Source organism: Somniosus microcephalus, chromosome 29 (assembly GCF_052327205.1).
Source record: "Somniosus microcephalus isolate GS21.2 chromosome 29, FLI_Smic_1.0, whole genome shotgun sequence".
Lineage (NCBI taxonomy): Eukaryota > Metazoa > Chordata > Chondrichthyes > Squaliformes > Somniosidae > Somniosus > Somniosus microcephalus.
In genome coordinates, this window is record NC_141015.1 from 43,258,932 (window position 1) to 43,281,278 (window position 22,347).

At 44.4% G+C, this 22,347-nt stretch overlaps 1 protein-coding gene across 1 annotated transcript in view; it reads left to right on the forward strand.

Annotated features, from left to right (window-relative positions):
- The first annotated feature begins 2,472 nt into the window (after positions 1-2,472).
- LOC147098693 (collagen alpha-1(XIII) chain-like) overlaps positions 2,473-22,347 on the forward strand; it is a 71,989-nt gene continuing 52,114 nt past the window's right edge. Inside the window, exons 1-2 of the mRNA XM_085970710.1 lie at positions 2,473-3,160; positions 3,781-3,850. Coding sequence (XP_085826836.1) covers positions 2,867-3,160; positions 3,781-3,850 — 364 coding nt within the window. The 5' untranslated portion in view covers positions 2,473-2,866. The remainder of the gene's footprint in view (positions 3,161-3,780; positions 3,851-22,347) is intronic.

Below are 22,347 nucleotides of genomic sequence, written 5' to 3' on the forward strand. Positions count from 1 at the left end.
ACACAAAACTTGGAAATATAGTGAACAGTGAGGTGGATAGTGATAGACTTCAAGAGGACATAGACAGGCTGGTGAAATAGGCGGACACGTGGCAGATGAAATTTAACACAGAAAAGTGCGAAGTGATACATTTTGGCAGGAAGAATGAGGAGAGGAAATAGAAACTAAAGGGTATAAGTCTAAAGTGGGTGCATGAACAGAGAGACCTGGGGGTACATGTGCACAAATCGTTGAAGATCGCAGGGCAGGTTGAGAAAGCAGTTAAAAAAGCTTACGGGATCCTGGGCTTCATGAATAGAGGTATAGAGTACAAAAGCGTGGAAGTTATGACGAACCTTTATAAAACACTGGTTCGGCCTCATCTAGAGTATTGTGTCCAATTCTGTGACGGCCTTAGAGAGGGTGCAGAAAAGATTTACGAGAATGATTCCAGGGATGAGGGACTTCAGTTACGTGGATAGACTGGAGAAGCTGGGGTTGTTCTTCTTAGAACAGAGAAGAGTGAGAGGAGATTTGATAGAGGTGTTGAAAATCATGAGGGGTCTAGACAGAGTAGATAGAGAGAAACTGTTCCCATTGGCAGAGGGGTCGAGAACCAGAGGACACAGATTTAAGGTGATTGGCGAAAGAACCAAAAGTGACATCAGAAAAAACTTTTTATGCAGCGAGTGGTTAAGATCTGGAATGCGCTGCCTGAAAGGGTGGTGGAGGCAGATTCAATCACGGATTTCAAAAGGGAGTTGGATAAGTACCTAAAGGAAAAATAGTTGCAGGGCTACTGGGAAAGGGCGGAGGAGTGGGACTAGCTGAGGTGTTCTTGCAGAGAGCTGGAATGGGCTCAACGGGCCAAATGGCCTTCTTCTGTGCTGTAACCATTCTATGATTCTTTCTCCCTCATGTACTTAGCTAGCTTCTCTTTAAATGCATCGATACTATTCACTTCAAACTCTCCCTGTGGTAGCGAGTTCCCCATTCTCACCACTCTCTGGGTAAAGAAGTTTCTCCTGAATTCCTTATTGGATTTATTAGTGACTATCTTATATTTATGGCTCCTAGTTTTTGACACACCCACAAGTGGAAACATCTTCTCTACGTCTATCCTATCAAACCCTTTCATAATTAAAGACCTCTATCAGGTCACCCCTCAGACATCTATTTTCTGGAGAAAAGACCCCATGTTCAGCCTTACAAAAGCAAAATACTGCGGATGCTGGAAATCTGAAATAAAAACAGAAAATGCTGGAAATACTCAGCAGGTCAGGCAGCATCTGTGGAAAGAGAAACAGAGTTAACGTTTCAGGTCGATGTCCCTTCATCAGAACTGGAAAAATTTGGAGATGGAACAGGTTTTTAAGCAAGTAGAGGGGCAGGGAAAGGGGGAGGAAAGAACAAAAGGGAAGGTCTGTGATAGGATGGAAGGCAGGAGAGATTAAGAGACAAAAGGGATGATGGTGCAAGGCAAAAGGAGATGGTAATGGGACAAGTAAAGAAACAAAAGATGGCTCTAGATGAAGTGTAAATGGCAATGGCAGAATCCTCAACAGCTGCCATGTGAGAGAAAAAAGATAGGGGCAGAGGTTATAGTCTGAAATTGTTGAACTCCATGGTGAGTCCAGAAGGCTGTAAAGTGCCTAATCGAAAGATGAGGTGCTGTTCCTCTATGTTGAGCTTCATTGGAACAGTGTAAGAGGCCGAGGACAGAGAGGTCAGAGTGGGAGTGGAGCGGAGAATTAAAGCGACAGGCGACCGGAAGCTCAGGATCACCCTTATGGACTGATAGTTCAGCCTTTCCTGATAGTTGAGAGCTTTCTTTGGGATAATGCATTAAGCAGCCAGTCTCCCATAAAATATTACGGTGAGAGGCATCCGAAACCCATGCCATGGGAACTGGGCAAAAACCACTGCAAATAAATCTAAGCTGAATCAAGCTGCCAGCACATGGAACCGATACCAAATAGAATGAATTTGGGTCACTTTCAGGCGAAAGGTTTGGACGCACTGCCAGTACCAGCATTGTTTTTTAATATTGATCTTCAGGCTGTTTGTTCTTCACTGGTTTCTGTTTAGGTCCGTGTGTGAACTCCTGCGCTTGAGCGAGCTGCCAAATGGTTAAGTTTCATGCTTGTGTTATATCCTCATGAGTGACAGTGCCGAGAGGAGCTGAGCAAAGCTGGGCACCGAGAAACAGCAAGCGGCACTTCCTAACTTTGACTTCAGTTCGCTAACTGAAGCTGTGCTGGTCGATGCGTCCCGGCGCTGCTCTGATGGGAGGGGGCTATCCTTGGAAGCCTAGTTCTGGCGGGTAGTCCTTGTCCATTTGAGCTGCACGGTGCAGCATCGGAAGTTTCTGCTGGCGGTTGGGAGCCCTGTAAAAAAAAGTCTTGGCTGCAGTTAAAAATAATCGGATGTGTTGGGGAGGGGAGGGAGGGAGGGTGCGCGTCACTCAGGATCAAAGCAGAGATTCCGACCTGAAACCCGCCCTTGTCACGTTGAATAAATAAATAAATTATGTTAAGCAGGCGTGTGGCTGGAAATAGCATTGATAAACCAGAGCAGGCAGGGGCTGTGTTGTGTTCCCGTTAAGACGCGGGATGGTTTCAGTGCTGGCCCCAGTCTGACATGTGTGGATAACACTGCAGGCTGTTCAGGATTGGGACTTCAAGGAAAGTCTGAGGCTCCAACTTTGTTGCTTCAGTCCCACTGTGCAGCCAAGTGAACACTGCGGCCGGCGGGGAATCTCTACAGTTCGCAACAAGCTTTTCTGTTGTGTTGTCTTTGCCCGGCCAGTTCCCCGGGATCAGCTCCCATGAGTTCAGGGCTGGTGCTGCGGCTCCGGGCTCGGTAAGGGTGCGTGAGTTGAGCGGCGATGGAAGGCTCTGGGAAGTGGACGAGCCAGGCGACTCACCCGCCTTGCCGAAGGACCTGCAAAGCCTCGCAGACAGCCAAGCGCTGGCGACACTGGCCAGACTGCTCAGGGCTGGTCTGCTGTCTCCTGTCAGTCGTGTCTCTCGGGTTTTGCACCCTGGTGCATTACAGGACCTCAGACCTGCAAACTCGCCTCTCGCACTTGGAGGAAGAAAAGCAGGTTTTCTCCGCCTGGCTCTCAATGGACCAAATGGAACCGGCTACTTTTAACAGAGTTGATCAGCTCCTAGACGAGGTTGGTGCCTTCAACGAAACTGCCTGCAGGAGTGTTAAAATTCCAACCAAACTGGAACTATTGATTGCAATTTCTCATTTATTTTTTCACCGCGTTAGTGTGATTGCAATTGTATATTTAATTACAGCTCTTGAATAAAGATAATCTTTCCCACGAAGCCCCTGAAGCGGAGTTAAACAAATACTCTGCTTTCCAGCAACTTTTTCCAAAATACACGCCCAACTATTTGTTGCAAATATGCATACAAAGAATTGTCTGGAGTTTCACTGTGTTATAATTGGCTCGCACTTAAAGCACTTTTAATACTTTAACTTTCTGCTGAAGCTTATTTTCCCCCTAAAAGTTTTTCTTAAATATATTGTGAATTCAGTGAAGCCCCAATCGCTGGGATTTTCAGCATCTACTTGTTTACAACACAAAAATGCTCGCAGAGTAATTATAGTTTAGTAACTTTTTTTGTAAAGTGTCTAATGTTTTATGAATAAGAAACCGTTGCATGAACTTGTTATTTGTTGGGATGTTATGGGGCGGGGGGGGGGGTGTATTTTTCTGCAAAAGTGTGCGTGCAGCCCCAGCTAGTGTTTGCCTGTGATTCCATTCTCCTTATTTTTGCTTCTCAGAAACTGAAGGCACGTTTACCCAAGATGCGAGCGGCCCGCAGTGTTCTTGGCGCCTGCATGTGTCCCCCAGGTAAGCACTGAGCAGGCGACCCCCTCCCTCTGGAGCAGCCTCCGGGGAGCCTTCCCCGAGGGGGTCAGCAGGTTTATTGAAGTTGCCCAGTGTTGGACCATTGCCACATTTATTACAATTGGGGTGGGGGGTTAAGCACAGTCAACATGTGTGCTAATAAAGTTTAGAATCAGATTGGGGGTGACTTTTTTGGGAGCAGGGCAAGGTAGATTTTGCCTATGCATCCATAAAATATTTGCACATCATCCCAATTCCGTGTCACGGTCGGCCTTCTGATAGACGAGGATATCCGTTTCACTGGTGTGGTAATAATATATTGCTGGAGAAAGCTGGGTCGAGCCCTAATTGAAGAGTCGCCTCCACAGATATCTCCAAGTACTAATAGAGAATTTGCAAATGCGCAACAGAAGATCCGTGGATATTTCAAAAAGCTGCACCGAAAGGGTTAACATTTGATGTGATCTCGGGTGTCCAGAGTTGGATTTAAGATTATAGTTGCGGAAAAGATTAAAGCTTTGGTTGTTGGCACCGTTAGAAATGCTATTCTAGTCCTCTTGCGACAGCAATCTGCGAATCCTAGCGATGTAGCTATCTGTTACCTTACAGTAATGACCATAATTACACCAGCCCGACTGCTGGATACTGAAATACTGTCACTCTCGCGGTTTTTACACAGCCTCCTTAAGTCAACTTTTCTATAATATGTGAAGACGTTGATTGTTGTTTAATGGTCCATATTATTGGAGGGGGGAGAGAAAATTCTCATAAAATGCAGATTGAGGGGGGCGGGGGGAGATGTTGCACTAACCTAGCTCGTCCCTTGTTAATGTGTAAAGAAAACTTTAATTTCTCGTTTCCGAGGGAAGCTACAATTAGCATTTACATATAGATTTATACAATGCTGTCAAATCTATATAGTTCACATTAAAAAAAAAAAATCCGCACCTTTTGTGCGGCGCGATGCAGGCAAACGTCTTGTAGATTTAGCAGCAGCAGCGTGTGTGCTTAAAGAAGACAGTTAACCGCATAAACTGCTGAGCTCCTCCCGAAGCAGCTCTCCAGCTGGGACCAGATGTTGCCGCCTGGGTCATCAAGCCTTGCTCGGGTGGGCCGCGCCGCAGCCAGAGCCCACCTGGGACCTTGTGTTGGGAAGTTGGGTGAGAAAGTAGCCCAGAGGTGGGATACTTCCAGATTGTAAAGGAAGTTTCCTTCTGACCTCCCAAAGAGCTTCACACATTGGATTACTTTGAGGTGCAGCACTTTCTAAGTATGCAAACTTCAAGAGTACTGGTTTCAGACTAAAGACTTGCCCTCCAGTACTTGTGAGACCTTTTCTATTTTAAAATATCGTCAAATTTAGGGGCCATAAATATAAAATAGTCACTAATAAATCCAATAGGGAATTCAGGAGAAACTTTACTCAGAGTGGTGAGAATGTGGAACTTGCTGCCACAAGGAGTGGTTGAGGGGACTAGCACAGAGGCCTTTAAGGGGAAGTTAGATAAATACATGAGGGAGAAAGGAATAGAAGGATATGCTGATAGGGTGAGATGAAGAGGGGTGGGAGGAGGCTCGTGTGGAGCATAAACACCGGCACGGACCAGTAGGGCCGAATGGCCTGTTTCTGTGCTGTGAAATGCTATGTAATTTAAGATAATGATGCGGGATTGTGGACAATTAGAAAAGGAATGGTTTTCTGGGGGCTGGGAGAAAGTTTGTTTGGATGATGCATTATTAGGTCATTAATTCTTTCCGAGAATAGTTCCCAATATGGTGGGGATTTGAAACATTAAACTACTCCCAAGAGCTGATATAAAAACAACACAATGCTGGAAGTCGGTCCAGCAGTCTGAAAAGAAGAAAGATGGGTTAATACTTCAGGGGCCCCCCTTCTCAGAGCTGAACAGAGAAGGTGCTGCGATCTTGTGTGAAACCGACCCAAACAAAGAGATCAATAAGTAAAGATCAGATATGCTGCCGGGTGATCTTCACTTCCAGTCCTCCCCTCACTCCTTTTGCTTTGGTCAGTCCCTGCTCTCTCCAATTTTGGTAAAGGGTTTCTATGCACAATATTTAAACCTACTTTCTCCCCTTCTATTTGCTGCCTGATTTGTTGCACATTTACAGCCCTTCTGTGTTTTTATTTTAGATTTTCGCCATTTGCCATTTATCTTTTTATCTCCTCAGTGGTGCTATTTTTTTTTAAAGAAAAAGAACTTGAGAAGCTTAGAAACAAAGTTGACTGCTTGGCCTTGCATCATCTGAGAGTTGTGTTTTCCTGCATAGAAAGATTAAATTATACATTACTAACATTTTGCCTGAAAAACACATGTTGACTATGCTGATAAGGACCTCAGCAATAATTTTGTTTTGATACAGTTTATACACTCCATTAGGCACACATCTGGGTTTTATTTTAATTTTTTTCCCCCACATTTGGACCTTGTGTAAGTAGGTACCATTGATGTCAGAAAAAATTACTTTAAATCCAGCCCACATGACCACAGCCACTGATTGAAGGAATGCATGTGTGACCCAAGCTGTGGTTGATGTGTGTACCCACAATAACTGAATTGCAAAGCAACAATTGCATTCTAAATCTACAATGACAGATAAAGTAGGCTTCATGGGCAAGAGAAAATGTGATGCTAGTAAAATGGGCTTGCCACGAGATTTACTGTCTGCAATAGGTACCTGGAGTCTGATGTGTGTCTGTGTTATGATGGAGTAGTTTGCCGGAGAGCTGATTGGAAGTTAGCTAAATATTTATACTGTTGTAGAATTCTGGTAGGCCTTAATAGGAAGAAATCATTTCATTTCCCGTCAGCCCTATGCATGTGGAACTGTATGCAAATACTCAACTTTGTAAAATTAAAATCAATTACAAGTGTATCCTGTAACAATAATGTACAAGAAATATATACTACTTTAAGTCCCTGCCTTACATCTTACACTGCGAGACATTTAATTTTTCTATCCCTTGGAAAAATGTGTATTCCTGCAACGGGTCTGGCAGAGTAATGGCTTTAAATAATCCTCATGTCAACAACCAACCCACTTACATTATAGATGTTTAGTTTATTACATGAAAACCTATCAGTAGCCTGGTCCTGTCAGGCACATTGTATATGGAGCTAATCAGGCCTTTCATCTGCCTGGCTGACTCATAACAGCAGCTTTACCACAGCACACAGCCGAGCTGACACTCGCTATTGACACCAATAACAGCCATATTGTCTACCACAGTTCAATAAAGCATTACCTGGAATAATGACATGATTATTACAAAAAATGGAGCCACACATCAATTGAACCTGCCCTTTATCCAAACAGCAAAATATAAGCTTTTTGCTTTCAAGCCCAGCTTGTTGGTTGTGAGTACTATGTCGTGTTCTGATACAGCAATTCAATTAGACTCCATCATTGACATAAGTGTATCCCACTGCACTCGACCTCCTCGGCTTCACACTGAAAACAACAAACTAGTGAGGAGGTCGTATTACCATCAATACAATGTCAAAAATTCTGCAACAAGATCATCTTCTAGAATAATCAAGATATCATCCCCAGTATCTGCATTCCTATTTGTCAGAATTTTCAGAGGGTAAAGCCTTGCGCGAGTCCTTCTCTCTCTTACAGTTTCTTTAGTATGTTTGTATTTTATCTTATGTTGGCAATTATTGTGCTTGTCTTTATTCAGTGCCGACGGTATTGCTGCACCATATGTGTAAGGTCAGAATTTGAGGACTCCCGATTACTCCCCAGCCCCCCATTATATTGGACAGTTCCGCTATATGAAACCCTACAGCTATTTTTACTCATCAATAGTGGCTCCATTGCACCTTCCTCCGTGTGCAGTCTATTTAATAATAATAATCATAATCATAATCAACTTTATTGTCATTGTTAGTGCACAAGTGCAGTACAACGAAATGTAGGCTTGCGGCTCCCGAGAGTGTACATTTAGATTAAGACATTTAAACATTCAACATACTTTTGGCTTGTAATACATTAACATAAACATAAACATAATAAAATGCATTGGCAGATGTGCAGGCTTTAGAGTTTATTTGTAGAGTTCAGTAGGATGACAGCCCTGGGAAAGAAGCTGTTCCTAAATCTGGTCGTTCGGGTGCGAATGCATCTGTAGCGTCTCCCAGATGGCAGGAGGGCGAACAGACTGTAGCTGGGGTGGGTAGGGTCTTTGATGATGGACCGTGACCTCCGTAGACAGCGTTTCTGGTATGTGCTCTATGGTCGGTAGCCGGGTGCCGGTAATGCGTTGGGCAATTTTGACTACCCGCTGCAGGGCTTTCCGGTCATAGGAGCTACAGCTGCCATACCATACTGTGATACAGTTCGTCAGGATGCTCTCTATTATCCAGCATGTAGGAAATGTTTATTGCTGGGAGCTCCTAAATTCATTGTTTCAATGAGAACGACACAGTTTGGGAAGGTGCTTTCAATGTGAATTATTTGAACTTCTGAGTTTGTTTTAAAAAATCAACTGTCCTGATGCTTGGCTGGTGGACAGACTTTACTTGCTTAACATCTGACGAAGGGTTCGACCCGAAAAGCTGACTCTGTTTCTCTCTCCCCGATGCTGCTGACCGGCTGAGTGTTTCCAACACTTTCTGTTGCTATTTCTGCTTCATTTCTGAATGGGTAAGGAACTTTCTTAAGATTGCAATGGTGGAAACTTATTAGATAGAATGGGTTACATTGGGTTGAAAACAGAAAGAATACTTTTCTCCCTAGTATTTAAAAAAAATTAAACTTGCAGACGTCAAACATTTCTAATGAAAAACATTGGGGGAGAAATTGGGTGAGTAGCGCCACCTGTTAGCGCCTAAAGAGGCAGTCAGTGGCTGTAGCGCCACTGGCTGCGCCTCCCGTGATATTCAGGAGGGGCGCTAATGGTGGCGTTAGCCTGTTGCGCTGCGCCGCCACCGATGACGTCATCGGTGTGCACAGCGCCCCATTTGTGCCCCGTTCGCGATATTTGGTAGCGAATGCCGCAATTGCGCCGTTCGCTACTCGCGCCCGGTTCACGGGGCCTTACTGTGCCGGCAGCGGTGCAAGTTAAGGTGGAGGTGCGGGGCGGCCGCTTTTTCGGCGGCCGCCTGCCAGCACCTCCGTCCCCGGCCTCCTAACCCCCCCCCCCCCCCCCCCCGTGGCATTGCCGGCTGTTTCCCGAGAGCCCGGCACTTCTCCTTGGTGCCGGGCTCATTTGCCGGCCCTCGCGAGCGGGGATCACGCTGCTGCAGGCACCTCCCCCTTAACAGTGGGAGGAAGGCCTGCAGTACCGCAGGGCACGTTGCGCTGCGATAATCAGTTTCAGCGCCCTAAGAGGGACACGGAGCGCCTCGAGCCTCGCCCCGTGTCCCTCGAGGGGCACTGAAACTGAATTTCTGGCGATCGGTATTACTCTGATCGCTGCGCTAAATCCTGCGCTCAGGCGACTTTTGCGCCACTTTGGCGCCTCAACCCAATTTCTAGGCCATTAATATGATTAACTTGAGGATATTTTGGAATTCAAGTATTGCTATGCAGGACCCCAAAAATCCTCAGCTTTAAGAATCCCAGGACTCTTTTTAAAAAGTTTGCATATATCTAAGAGTTAATCGAGGCAGTTCTGCATCAAAAGATATCACTTCAGAAAAATCTGTGTACAGGCTTTCAACAGTGCAGACTATTGAGAATTTCTGGTAGCACTCCTGAGAATTCAGGTCAAGAGTCTCTTGTAAGCTCTTAAGTTACCAGAAGCTCTGATCCAATTTTATCAGATCATACACTATAAGCGAAGCCTTCAATATTGATTACAAATGCATAGAGAATTCCACAGCAACTGAGAAAATGGCTGGTATGAATGGATATTCCTATTAGCTAGTGCAAAAAAAATCTCATGAAGGTTTGTGTTACCTGAGCTCAATGGTACTGTAGCAGTTGAGTGTAAAGTGACTTTAGTTGTGACTGCCTTTCTAAATGTATAGGTATTTGTGTCATTGTCATGAGAGTAATATATATGTAAGAAAATAGTGAATTATTTTGTGTTGCTCAAATGATTGGTTAAACTAATGAGGTTGCAGAAACTGTACCATACAAGCATTTTAGTATACTAAATAAATTCCTGTTTCGCAGACCTCGGTGACTGCTTGTCTCTGAGTCAGTTGTTATGGGTTTAAGTCCTACTCCGGGGACTTGAGCACATGATCTAGTCTGACACTTCAGTACAATACTCGGGGAGGTGCCGTCTTTCGGATGAGACGTTAAACCGAGGCCCCGTCTGCTCTCTCAGGTGGATGTAAAAGATCCCATGGCACAATTTGAAGAAGAGCAGGGGAGTTCTCCCAGTGTCCTGATCAACATTTATCCCGTATGCAACATCCCTAAAACAGAATAATTGGTCATTTATCTCAGTGCTGTTTTTGTGACTTTGCTGCGTGTATGATTAGCTGTCGTGTTTGCTTGCATAACAACAGGGGCTACATATCAAAATAATTAATTGGCTGTGAAGCACTTTGAAATGTTCAGCGGCAACTATGTAAATGTGAGTTCTTTCTTACTAAATGAGCAATGAACTAGATCTTTAGTAGCTTGGTATTGAAGGGTTGTGGGCCTTAAGAATCTGGAACTGATCCAATTTGGACTGGGACAGCCACACCCCAATTATTTTCAGTTATTAAAATATAATAAATAATTGATTTCATTTCCATGCTCCTTCTCCCCGGATCTGCTTTTCTCTTTAATGTTGCATTCTTTTCTTTTTCCGAAGTTCTTTAGTGTTTCTTGGGTCTGCCCATATGGTTCTTGCCTCTCTTATGATCTCTGCTTGCTGTGGCTTTCAATATTAGCTGCAGCATCTGAACACTCGCTTGGCACTGAAGAGTTTTACTTGGACGCTTACAACAAATGAGAGGAAAGCAGTTGGATGTAAAGTGCAGGGAAGAGTGTTAGCAGCTGAATAAACAATCAGATCAAGATGGGGGAAGATTAGGTCACTGGTGTCCACACACAAACAATTGCACTGCAAGTGGTCTTGATTGTATTCTTGGACATCTGTTAATAGTATATTTAACCCAAAACATGTACACATAAAATATATTGTCTAATGTGGTGTGTACATTGCCCCCTTTTTGTCCCCTCTTTTACTTAGTCCCAGGAAGCCAAAACATTGTTTGAGATACAAGTCAACATAGTGCAACATGCAGTGCTCGCCACGCACTCCTTCAGATGCAGGAATGGATGTGCTCACAAAAAAATGGAAAACAGTTGGCACTTTTTTCTTTTTCTTTGAAAATAAATATAATCAATTCTTGTGCAAATCTTGTGTATTTCCTGTATTTATAAATGGTACAATTTCTACAGACTTTGTCCTAATGTGGCCTCCCTCCATATGGAATTCTGTCTTTGTTTGAAATCGATACTGAAGGCTGCGTTCAATGGGTATGATCTGATAAAATTGGATAGGAAGTTCCAGTAACTCAAGAGTCTACAAGAGTTTAAAACTCTTGACCCAGGCAAGTTGTACTAATGGCCAGTGGGGAAATGTTCCACTTAATGTGTCCCAGGTTCAGTTCCTGGTCTGTGCGGAGTTAGCCTGATCTCAGTCAGCACCACAATGTGGGCACACCAGTTTGTCTCTGTGTCTGTTGATGAGGAGGGAAATATTAGCCGGTATTCCCAATCTTGGTTGCTAATCAGTGACCTCCACTTGAGAGTCCACGTGTCCCGAGATCAGGTGAAGACGAGATCTAGCTGGGATGTGATGCTCTCAATGATCAAATGATCTTACTATCTGGACTCGCACATGGAAATAATGGTCACTGGAACTGTAGCCAAGCATGAGATACCATCCTTGAGAGAGAGAGAGAGAGAGAGCGGAGGGGGTACAGTGAGAAAATAAAAGGAAGTCTTAGCCAGCTTCTTCACTCTCCCAGGGATGGTGAATAAGTGTTCAGACAGGTGGCTGAATTGATAGCCTATCAGTTAGGAGAGGAATTAGTGAGTTGGATAAATTTTCCCTCAACTATTTTTTCTGCACGTGTACCTTTCGGCCAGTTCACACTGGTCATATGACAACTAGTCAAGCAGTGGTGAGCTGTAGTCTGTGACAAAGTCTGTGCACGTGGCAATTTTCATAGGTTCTAGCTGACTTTATAAGGATAGCAGCTGATGGAAGTACATCTTGCTCGTTCTAAATCCCCCCCACCACCCAAATTCCATGCTCCTCCTTCTAGGCTCTATTTTAAGACAAAGTTGTGACCTGTTGCGGTCTGCAGCTATGATCCTTGCAGCATAGTTTTGGCATGTCCAGTTTAGACTAGGTCAGGTAGTGTCAAAATCTTCAAGTCAGTGCCTGTGTCTTTGGTGGGCTAGAGGGATTGCTGTGTTCCAGGCACCTGTCTCCACTAAAATAACACAATGGAGGAGAACGGCAAATTGTTTCAGTGATTATTACTGAAGAACAATTTGGACAAATTTATCAATAAACTGACTGCAGTGAAAACTTCCTATAAATTTCCTTTAAAAAAAAATTAGGAAGCTCCTAAAATGTGCCCTTTTATAACCTTGTGCTTTTTAAAATTCTCACCCTTGTTTTCAAATCCCTCCACGGCCTCCTCTCTCCCTATCTCTGTAACCTCCTCCAGCCCCACAACTCTCCGAGATCTCTGCGCTCCTCCAATTCTGCCCTCTTGACAATCCCTGATTTTAATCGCTCCACTATTGGCGGCCGTGCTTTCAGCTGCCTGGGCCCCAAGCTCTGGGATTCCCTCCCTAAACCTCTCCGCCTCTTTCTCCTCCTTTTAAGACGCTCCTTAAAACCTACCTCTTTGACCAAGCTTTTGGTCACCTGCCCTAATATCTCCTTATATGGCTCGGTGTCAAATGTTGTTTTATAATGTTCATGTGAAGGCCTTGGGACATTTTACTACGTTAAAGGCGGTGTATAAATACAAGTTGTTGTTTTTATTTCTGCATCAGAATAACTTTATAAATTAAAATAAAATAGAATTAAGTTTTTTGTTTTGGAATTTGTTTCAAAATGATTTCTGTAGCTTTATTGCAGTTAGGTTTAGTAATACTAAAGCTGTATAACTCAAAAATTACTTGGCAAAATCCCTGATAAACATTTAAGTGTAGAAATTAGTTGGCATATTAACACATGAACACTTAGCTCATTAGTATGTCTGCTATTTTTAATGGAAATGAACACCTCTGTTAAAATAGGAAATATAAAGTATCATATGAACATGTTGCGCATTCATATCCTATTTATTGCAAACAGTAACTTCTAAACTTTTGACAACCTGATTTAATCAAATTTACAAAAAGCTTTTTTTTTTAAAAAGAAAATAAACTGTAGCCCTTTGCAGTAATGTTGTTTTCTCAAATTGACATTTATCTCCCAACTTAGCTCGATTCCGGATACAGGAGAAAATTCAGAACATATGACGGCAGTTTGCTTTTAAAATCCGTGAAACAAAGCCTCATGCAGTGGTGCTGTGATAAATATGCTCTGGTCTAAGCAGCAAGATAGTACACCAGCTGCTTCCAAACCTTGACATTTTGTAAACTATGCAGTATGCTGGTTACTGCAGAATGATTTGTTTACTACAGAACCAAAAAACAGATCGCTACATGCAGATGCAAATGCTAGAATATTACATTTTCCTCTGAACATACTGTTTTAGGGCTCAGTTTCAGGAACTCGTTGACCTCTGCTGTTCATGCCAGCACCCTTGATGTGAGTGACGGATTCAGGGTGAGGAGCAGAGGTTGGCGGTGTTTGTAAATAAGCTCTCACTTTCTGAAATAATAGTGCTGAGAAGAAATTAGTCTTTTTTTAAACAAGACTATGGAAGGCTGCTTTGGTGCATTTTATAGAGTAAAAGATATTTTTGAAATCAATGCCCTCTTGCAGAGAATGGAAAGGAGGAGAGCAATCCCAGGGGGTGGGAGAAGAGGGAGGGGGATTCTCTCAAATGGAAAAAGCCGAACCCCCTCTTGTAGATTTAATTGAGCAACTGCAGAGAGAGAGGGGGGGGGGCAAGAGCAAAGAGAATGTGACGCTATTTGAGGGGAGGAGATAAGAAGAGATGGGGTAGCGATGGAGAGAAAGAATCACCGGGGAACACTCTGTTGAAATAGGAGAGACATAAACCCCATGAGCGACACTTTTTTGTTGGAAGGGGAGACGACATCTCCGATTATGCGGGGAGCGGAGGAGGCACTTCTTGTTGGGGCATAGCAGGATCCCAGTTTAAAACAGTGTATCTTCTGGCTCACTGGCAATGCATTCCTCCGTGTGATACATGTTGCAAAATCATAAATGTGTTTATAAACATCGGTTTTATGATTTTTATCTTTCTCCAAACTTTTAGTCACTCCTCCTAATCTACTTCTTTGGCTTAGCATCTGTTTTCCTAATGTCGCTGCAAAGTGCCTTGGGACATGTTTCTGAGTTAAAAGTGCTGTGTTGTTTTTTCCATTAAATAGAGCGCACGAGGGAAATCTTCCTGCACTGGATATTAGCACAGGAGATCGACTAGTTTGTAAAAAGTACCATCTTACAAGGTTGCAGAAGCTGTGCCTTCCTCAGAAGGTTACAGTTTAGCATCAATAACAGTTATTGTGTGTTGTGTTTAATCTGCTGAATTGATTCCCACTAGGACACAAACATTGCCCTCGGCTGTTACAGTTATAAAACTCTTAACTTGAAAGTTATAGAGGTGAAAGAAAATTTGTTGCAGATACTATTGGACACGCAAAATAATTCCTGCAATGCAAGGGGCAATAGCTCGATGATGTTGCTTGTATTGCATTTCGGGCTGTTAATTAGAAATTGCTTTGTGCTTTGTTACATCAGTGTGCAATATCACTGTACTACATCCTGCATGTGTGAATTAGGAGGCAATAGTGAACTAATTTTGTCCCACAGGATCACTCTTGAAGCTGTTGCAGGGAGTATTTCAGATTAGAGGTGTAATAACTAACGGTATGGTCTGACCCACCTGTTTTCAGTAATCTATCAAGTGAATAGATTCCTCTCCTTTTAACAAGGACTTGTCAGTGACATGCCACCAATGCCAAGTCATACCAGTCATATATATTGATGGTGATTGAACGATGATGCTGTCAATAGTCACCTGTTCAGCATCACTCACCTAACAGATGCCATTAGCATTGTTGCCATTCTTTTTGGTATTTTCAGTGCTTCATGGTATGCAGTGCACTGGCAGTAAATAAAATGATGTGCTGGTCTTCACAGGACAAAGTAGTTACGTTAACCATTTAGCCTTTAAATAGATCTCCAATGTAAGATAACCCAAGAGTAGGAATCAACAACAAGAGGCATTGTTTTATTACTGGTTTCCTTTTTCTTGAACCAGTCTTACAAATTGCTTCAGTCGTCAAGTTTTGCTTCAAAAGCATAGAGATATCTCCTGTATTCATTGATTCCGCAAAAGTGGACGAGCTGACTGCAGTTATGCCTCCGCTTTGCTGTCACTGCTGTAAAAGTAATGGTACAACTTTACAATGCAGGGGTGTGAGACCTCTGGAGGAGGCAGTCTCATGCTGCTTTGCCTTGACACCACATGGAGTATAATTCCCAGTGCAGGGTCGAGCTGACCGCTTAGCACTCGGACCACCTCGGCACTTCATAAACTTAAGGTAACCGCACCGAAATGTTCTGGGGAAAGTGGTGCTCTCAGACACAAACTTTAACATTCATGGCTTGGGAGCGAGCTTCTGTATGTGTTCGTAAGCACATATGCACAGAGCTCCAATCTGGCTGCCAGAGTCAGATTTTCAGTCAGCGGGTATAAATAAGGCTGAGAATTGACATGGTAGCTACCAATCTGAGATCAGTGACCTGCAACATGCAGTAGGTGGTGATTTCACGAGACGTCATAATGTAAATTTATAATGCTTAAAAAAAGTTTCTTCCTGTGTCATGTTCTCAAAATAAAACCAACCTTGTTATATTGTATTATGGAGGAATTTCTGAGAGAATATAAAATAGGATCTTACCTATAACATGGCCGGATCATGCTACCTGCTGCAAGGGCTGCCTCCTCCCTTCTTTCAGAAGTCTTCTTAAAATTTCTGTCCTGCTGTTGTTGGCACCATCCACTAATTCCGTCTACCTTCTTCACTCTTAGTCTGTATCTGTTTTGTTCACACGGTGTCTCATTCCAAAGTGCAGAATCCTATATTAATGCAAGATGTTGTTTGGCTCTTAGACTGCCCCCCCCCCACACACACTTGAAGTTTGACCCAGAGATTCTTTGTAGAATAACGTTGCATATTTTGCTTCTTCATTAGATGTATGTGTTTAATATTTTAAAGGTTGTTTATATAAAATACCGGGAAAATTCCCATTTGTAACTAAACTGGCAAGGGTTGCTGACAAGTAGATGCTTGCAGGATCTCTTCTCGGAATGGGTTGGCTAGAGTTCTTGATCGAGTGAATCTCTTACAGTCTGATTGGCCTTTCTCATTTCATGCCTTTCTCATTTCATGCTTTATGTCGTTAAGTTATATGCTTTAACACTGAGACACATCTGTACCTAAGAGAATCCACAAGGTCATCAGATTTCTGTCTGTCTGGGCCCAGCATCCCCATTGGGACAAGATCTAGAGAATTCTGATTTTTGTTGACTTAATAGCAGGTTGTCTCTGTTGCTGTGTATTGACAAACATTTTAATCAATGGTAGCACGATTTTCCTTTGGGTACCTAATACTCATTTGGAAGCTAGGACAGAGGTACCCTGGAGGTATGAGTATGTCCATATTTACAGTGGATCCTGGGAGTGTGTCCATATTTACAGTGGATCCCGGGAGTGTGTCCATATTTACAGTGGATCCTGGGAGTGTGCCCATATTTACAGTGGATCCCAGGAGTGTGTCCATATTTACAGTGGATCCCGGGAGTGTGCCCATATTTACAGTGGATCCCTGGAGTGTGTCCATATTTACAGTGGATCCCTGGAGTGTATGATATTTACAGTGGATCCCTGGAGTGTGCCCATATTTACAGTGGATCCCAGGAGTGTGCTCATATTTACAGTGGATCCCGGGAGTGTGCCCATATTAACTGTGGATCCCGGGAGTGTGTCCATATTTACAGTGGATCCTGAGAGTGTGCCCATATTTACAGTGGATCCCAGGAGTGTGCCCATATTTACAGTGGATCCCGGGAGTGTGCCCATATTTACAGTGGATCCCAGGAGTGTGCTCATATTTACAGTGGATCCCAGGAGTGTGTCCATATTTACAGTGGATCCTGAGAGTGTGCCCATATTTACAGTGGATCCCAGGAGTGTGCCCATATTTACAGTGGATCCCAGGAGTGTGCCCATATTTACAGTGGATCCTGGGAGTGTGCCCATATTTACAGTGGATCCCGGGAGTGTGCCCATATTTACAGTGGATCCCGGGAGTGTACGATATTTACAGTGGATCCTGGGAGTGTACGATATTTACAGTGGATCCTGGGAGTGTATGATATTTACAGTGGATCCCAGGAGTGTACGATATTTACAGTGGATCCCGGGAATGTACGATATTTACAGTGGATCCTGGGAGTGTGCCCATATTTACAGTGGATCCTGGGAGTGTACGATATTTACAGTGGATCCCGGGAGTGTGCCCATATTTACAGTGGATCCCTGGAGTGTGTCCATATTTACAGTGGATCCCTGGAGTGTGCCCATATTTACAGTGGATCCCTGGAGTGTGCCCATATTTACAGTGGATCCCAGGAGTGTGCTCATATTTACAGTGGATCCCGGGAGTGTGCCCATATTAACTGTGGATCCCCGGAGTGTGTCCATATTTACAGTGGATCCTGAGAGTGTGCCCATATTTACAGTGGATCCCAGGAGTGTGCCCATATTTACAGTGGATCCTGGGAGTGTGCCCATATTTACAGTGGATCCCAGGAGTGTGCTCATATTTACAGTGGATCCCGGGAGTGTGCCCATATTAACTGTGGATCCCGGGGGTGTGTCCATATTTACAGTGGATCCTGAGAGTGTGCCCATATTTACAGTGGATCCCAGGAGTGTGCCCATATTTACAGTGGATCCCGGGAGTGTGCCCATATTTACAGTGGATCCTGGGAGTGTGCCCATATTTACAGTGGATCCCTGGAGTGTGCCCATATTTACAGTGGATCCTGGGAGTGTACGATATTTACAGTGGATCCTGGGAGTGTACGATATTTACAGTGGATCCTGGGAGTGTATGATATTTACAGTGGATCCTGGGAGTGTACGATACTTACAGTGGATCCTGGGAGTGTACGATACTTACAGTGGATCCTGGGAGTGTACGATACTTACAGTGGATCCTGGGAGTGTACGATATTTACAGTGGATCCTGGGAGTGTACGATATTTACAGTGGATCCTGGGAGTGTATGATATTTACAGTGGATCCTGGGAGTGTATGATATTTACAGTGGATCCTGGGAGTGTACGATACTTACAGTGGATCCTGGGAGTGTACGATATTTACAGTGGATCCTGGGAGTGTACGATACTTACAGTGGATCCTGGGAGTGTATGATATTTACAGTGGATCCTGGGAGTGTACGATACTTACAGTGGATCCTGGGAGTGTACGATACTTACAGTGGATCCTGGGAGTGTACGATATTTACAGTGGATCCTGGGAGTGTACGATATTTACAGTGGATCCTGGGAGTGTATGATATTTACAGTGGATCCTGGGAGTGTACGATACTTACAGTGGATCCTGGGAGTGTACGATACTTACAGTGGATCCTGGGAGTGTACGATATTTACAGTGGACCCTGGGAGTGTACGATACTTAGTGGATCCCGGGAGTGTACGATATTTACAGTGGATCCCGGGAGTGTACGATATTTACAGTGGATCCTGGGAGTGTACAATACAGTGGATCCCTGGAGTGTGCCCATATTTACAGTGGATCCCGGGAGTGTGTCCATATTTACAGTGGATCCTGGGAGTGTGCCAGTATTCACGCAGAAAAGATTTAAAAACCATTGCCTTGAGCAATACTCTCAAACACCTGTTGAGATGATGCACCCTTTGTCAAGAAAGATTAATTGCTCCTTGATTTTTATTCTAAGTATCAGATGTACATGCAGGAGGTCTAAAAGAAACAGAATATAAATACCTTTTGTAGCTTAATATATGTTGTACCTTTGTTTGATAAACAGAAAATTGGAACATCTTTGAACTTCCTGGGAATTGTTACTTTATACTGCCGCTAATGAGGGCAGGGTGGGCTGCCAGGCCGGCTGTGTTGCTGTAGGGCACAAATTCTAAATGGCCACCCATTCAAATGTTTTGCATAAAAATTCTTCAATTATCCCAATTCATTTGTTTCATAATATAACAGCTATTTAAGCTGTTTTTTCACTTTTTCAATCTGATGAATTTTCTTCTAAAACGATTATTATTTTGCAATTAAAATATTCTCTGTGGTTGTATTAACGTGTGTATCTCCTTCTTTAATAATATTGGCATGTAATAAAGTTTTATTGTTTTCAGCAAGTTTTATTTTCAATTGTATGCTTGAATCTTTGTTTAATTTCCTAGGCCTAGAAATTGGGTTGCGGCGTCAAACTGGCGCCAAGTTCGCCTGTGCGCTGGTTTTTGCGCAGCGTTCGAGGCTGTAGCGATCGTCAGAAATTCAGTTGAAGTGCCCCTAGAGGGAGACGGGGCGAGGCTCGAGGCGCTCCGTGTCCCTCTTAGGGCGCTGAAACTGAATATCGCAGCGCAACGTGCCGCAGCACCACATGCTGCGGCACGGCACGCTGCGGTACTGCAGGCCTTCCTCCCACTGTTAAGGGGGAGGGGCCTGCAACAGCGCGAACCCCGATCGCGAGTGCCGGCAAAAGAGCCCGGCACCAAGGAGAAGTGCCGGGCTCTCGCGAAACCAATGCCGCGGGGAGGGGTGGGGGGGGCGACCAGGAGGCCGGGGACGGAGGTGCTGGCAGGCGGCCGCCAAAGAAGTGGCCGCCCCACACCTCCGCCTTAACTTGCGCCTCTGCCGGCGCAGCAAGGCCCCGTGAACCAGGCGCGGGTAGCGAACGGCGCTACAGCGGCGTTCGCTACCAAATATCGCATTCGGGGCGTGAATGGGGCACTGTGCACACCGATGACGTCATCGGTGGCGGCGCAGCGCAAATGGCTAACGCCACCATTAGCGCCCCTCCTGAATATCGCGGGAGGCGCAGCCAGTGGCACTACAGCCACTGACTGCCTCTTTAGGCGCTAACAGGTGGCGCTACTCACACAATATTTCCCCCCTAATGTCTTGTGTGTGGAGTTCAATAAAAGGAAATGTAAAGTCACTTAAATTTACCTGACTTAAGTTAACTGCGACACAGATACTAATTACCTTCATTTGTCGAAATTATGTTGCTACAGTGCCAGTCCTTAATGCCTGGATCTATACATCCTCCTGTCTGGTAATGCATGGTTCTTTTTAAAAGGTACTTTTTATCCACTTTGTGTAAAAGCTCAAAAAGTGTTTAATCATTTACGGAAGATTCAACAGTGCTATTGTCCCAGGTATAGGCTGCATTTATGCTACAACACTAGTGTCAGTACAAAGCAGTTTCACTTTGTACCAATGCTAAAGTAATGGGCCGGATTTTGCAGTAAGAATAACGGTGAGGTTATCAGCAGGTTATTAAAGAGTGAATCGGACGGCAACTTCTGGCGATGGCACATGCGTAGTTAAACACAAAAATCAGGAGGTTGCTGTCCGAGTTGCCCTGCTCCTCCAGAAACTTCGCTCTAACAGTATCTCGCCGAGAGACTCGGCATTCACACATGGAAGGGCAAGAAGTTGCGGTACTTACCCACTAACCACACCAGAAAAAGTGAGGGCTTGTCCATTCAAGTGTAAGTGAACTTTTAATGGCACGGTAAGTCTTAGTTACTGCCAAACAACCTCCCTGGCACTGAAAATTTACTTTTATAAGTATGGAATCTCATTCCTTCAGATTTTAATTATTGTTGGAGATTTAAAAAAATTTTTTAAACTTATTTCTCTTTTATCTCTCTCTCTTAATCCCATCTTTCTTTCCCTCTATTTTGCTTTCTGTACATGATTTGGCATTGAATTAAATATTCTAACTTACACTTCCTGGTTTAGACTGGATGGGCTGGATTTTACCAGCCCTGAGGAGGCGGGTTTGGAGGCGTGACTGCTGGGAAAGTCAAAAGGAATGGGAGCGGGTCCCAAACTCGCTTCCAACCCGCCTCCAACCAATCTTCCCGGGAGTCGGGACCCCGATTTGCACAGGGACCCGACTCCTAGTGGCGGGAAGAGGATTATAGCCACTTAACTGCCTGTTAACAGGCAGTTAAGAGGCTTTTTCCCATTTTGAGACTTCTGCGGGCTTCCCGACTTCGGGGAACCCCGCCAGGGTAACTGAGGCGTGCTGTGGGTCTGTTATGTTGGTGTATAGATGACAGCTGCAGAAGTGGTGTGAAGAATCCAATGGGACACTGGTGAGTATCGGAGGTAGGGAAATTTTGGGAAAGTCATTTTTAATGTGTTTAGATTTTTCTGTAGGTGACAAGCTTTGAAATGTTTGTGTGGCCTCACCTCAATGGGAGAAGTGACTTCTGTACCCTCACCTGCAGCTGCCATCTGTTTCACCCTCAGGAGAGAGTCACTGGAGAGCCTGAGTGCAAGGGCTCACCTGTGTACAGTGATTGTCAGTGTACTGGAGAGCCTGAGTGAAAGGGCTCACCTGTGTACAGTGATTGTCAGTGTTTGACAGTACCTCAATGCTGTCAAACACTGTCAAAAATTTATGGTTCATGTCACTTTAAGAAAACCAGCAGATGAAGCGTCATCAACTGACGTCATCTGACACCGGCTTTCCCTTAATTGGCCGGCAAGCCCACAGGGTGGGCTTAACAAGGCCAATCAGGGGAAAATAGCGTCGGACGTTGCTAGGGGTGGGACTAGAACCCAGAAGGCAGCAGTCCCGCCCCCAACACATCTCGGTGAGTAAAATCCAGCCCGATGTCTCAGTAAGGATTCTTCAGTCTGATTGGTTAAGGAGACACACCATTGCTTGTCTTGTTCACTCAGGTCCCCTGTAGAGGGGGCGCCGCGCTGTTTTGGCTGTCTAATCACAGCAAGTTCCAGTGTAAAGTCCCACAGAAACTCTGGGCAAATGTAAGTGTAATGAATTGCGAGCGCCGTTCCTATGCCGCTGACCGCAAATTCCGGACCATTGTGTTACTGTAACCTGAATCTGAGGGCTGCGCCTGACCTGACCCCAGAGTGAGACTCCTTGGAGGAGGAAATTTCACTCCACTTTGCTTTGGAGTTAATTTGGGATTAACATCCAATTGCACCACACAAGTTCAGTGTTGGTGCAAAAGCCAAAACTGCTCCTCGCCAACACTAAACTTGTAAATGTGCCCTTACCTCTGCTCGTTGTTTGTGTGTATGTGTGCATATGCGTGTTC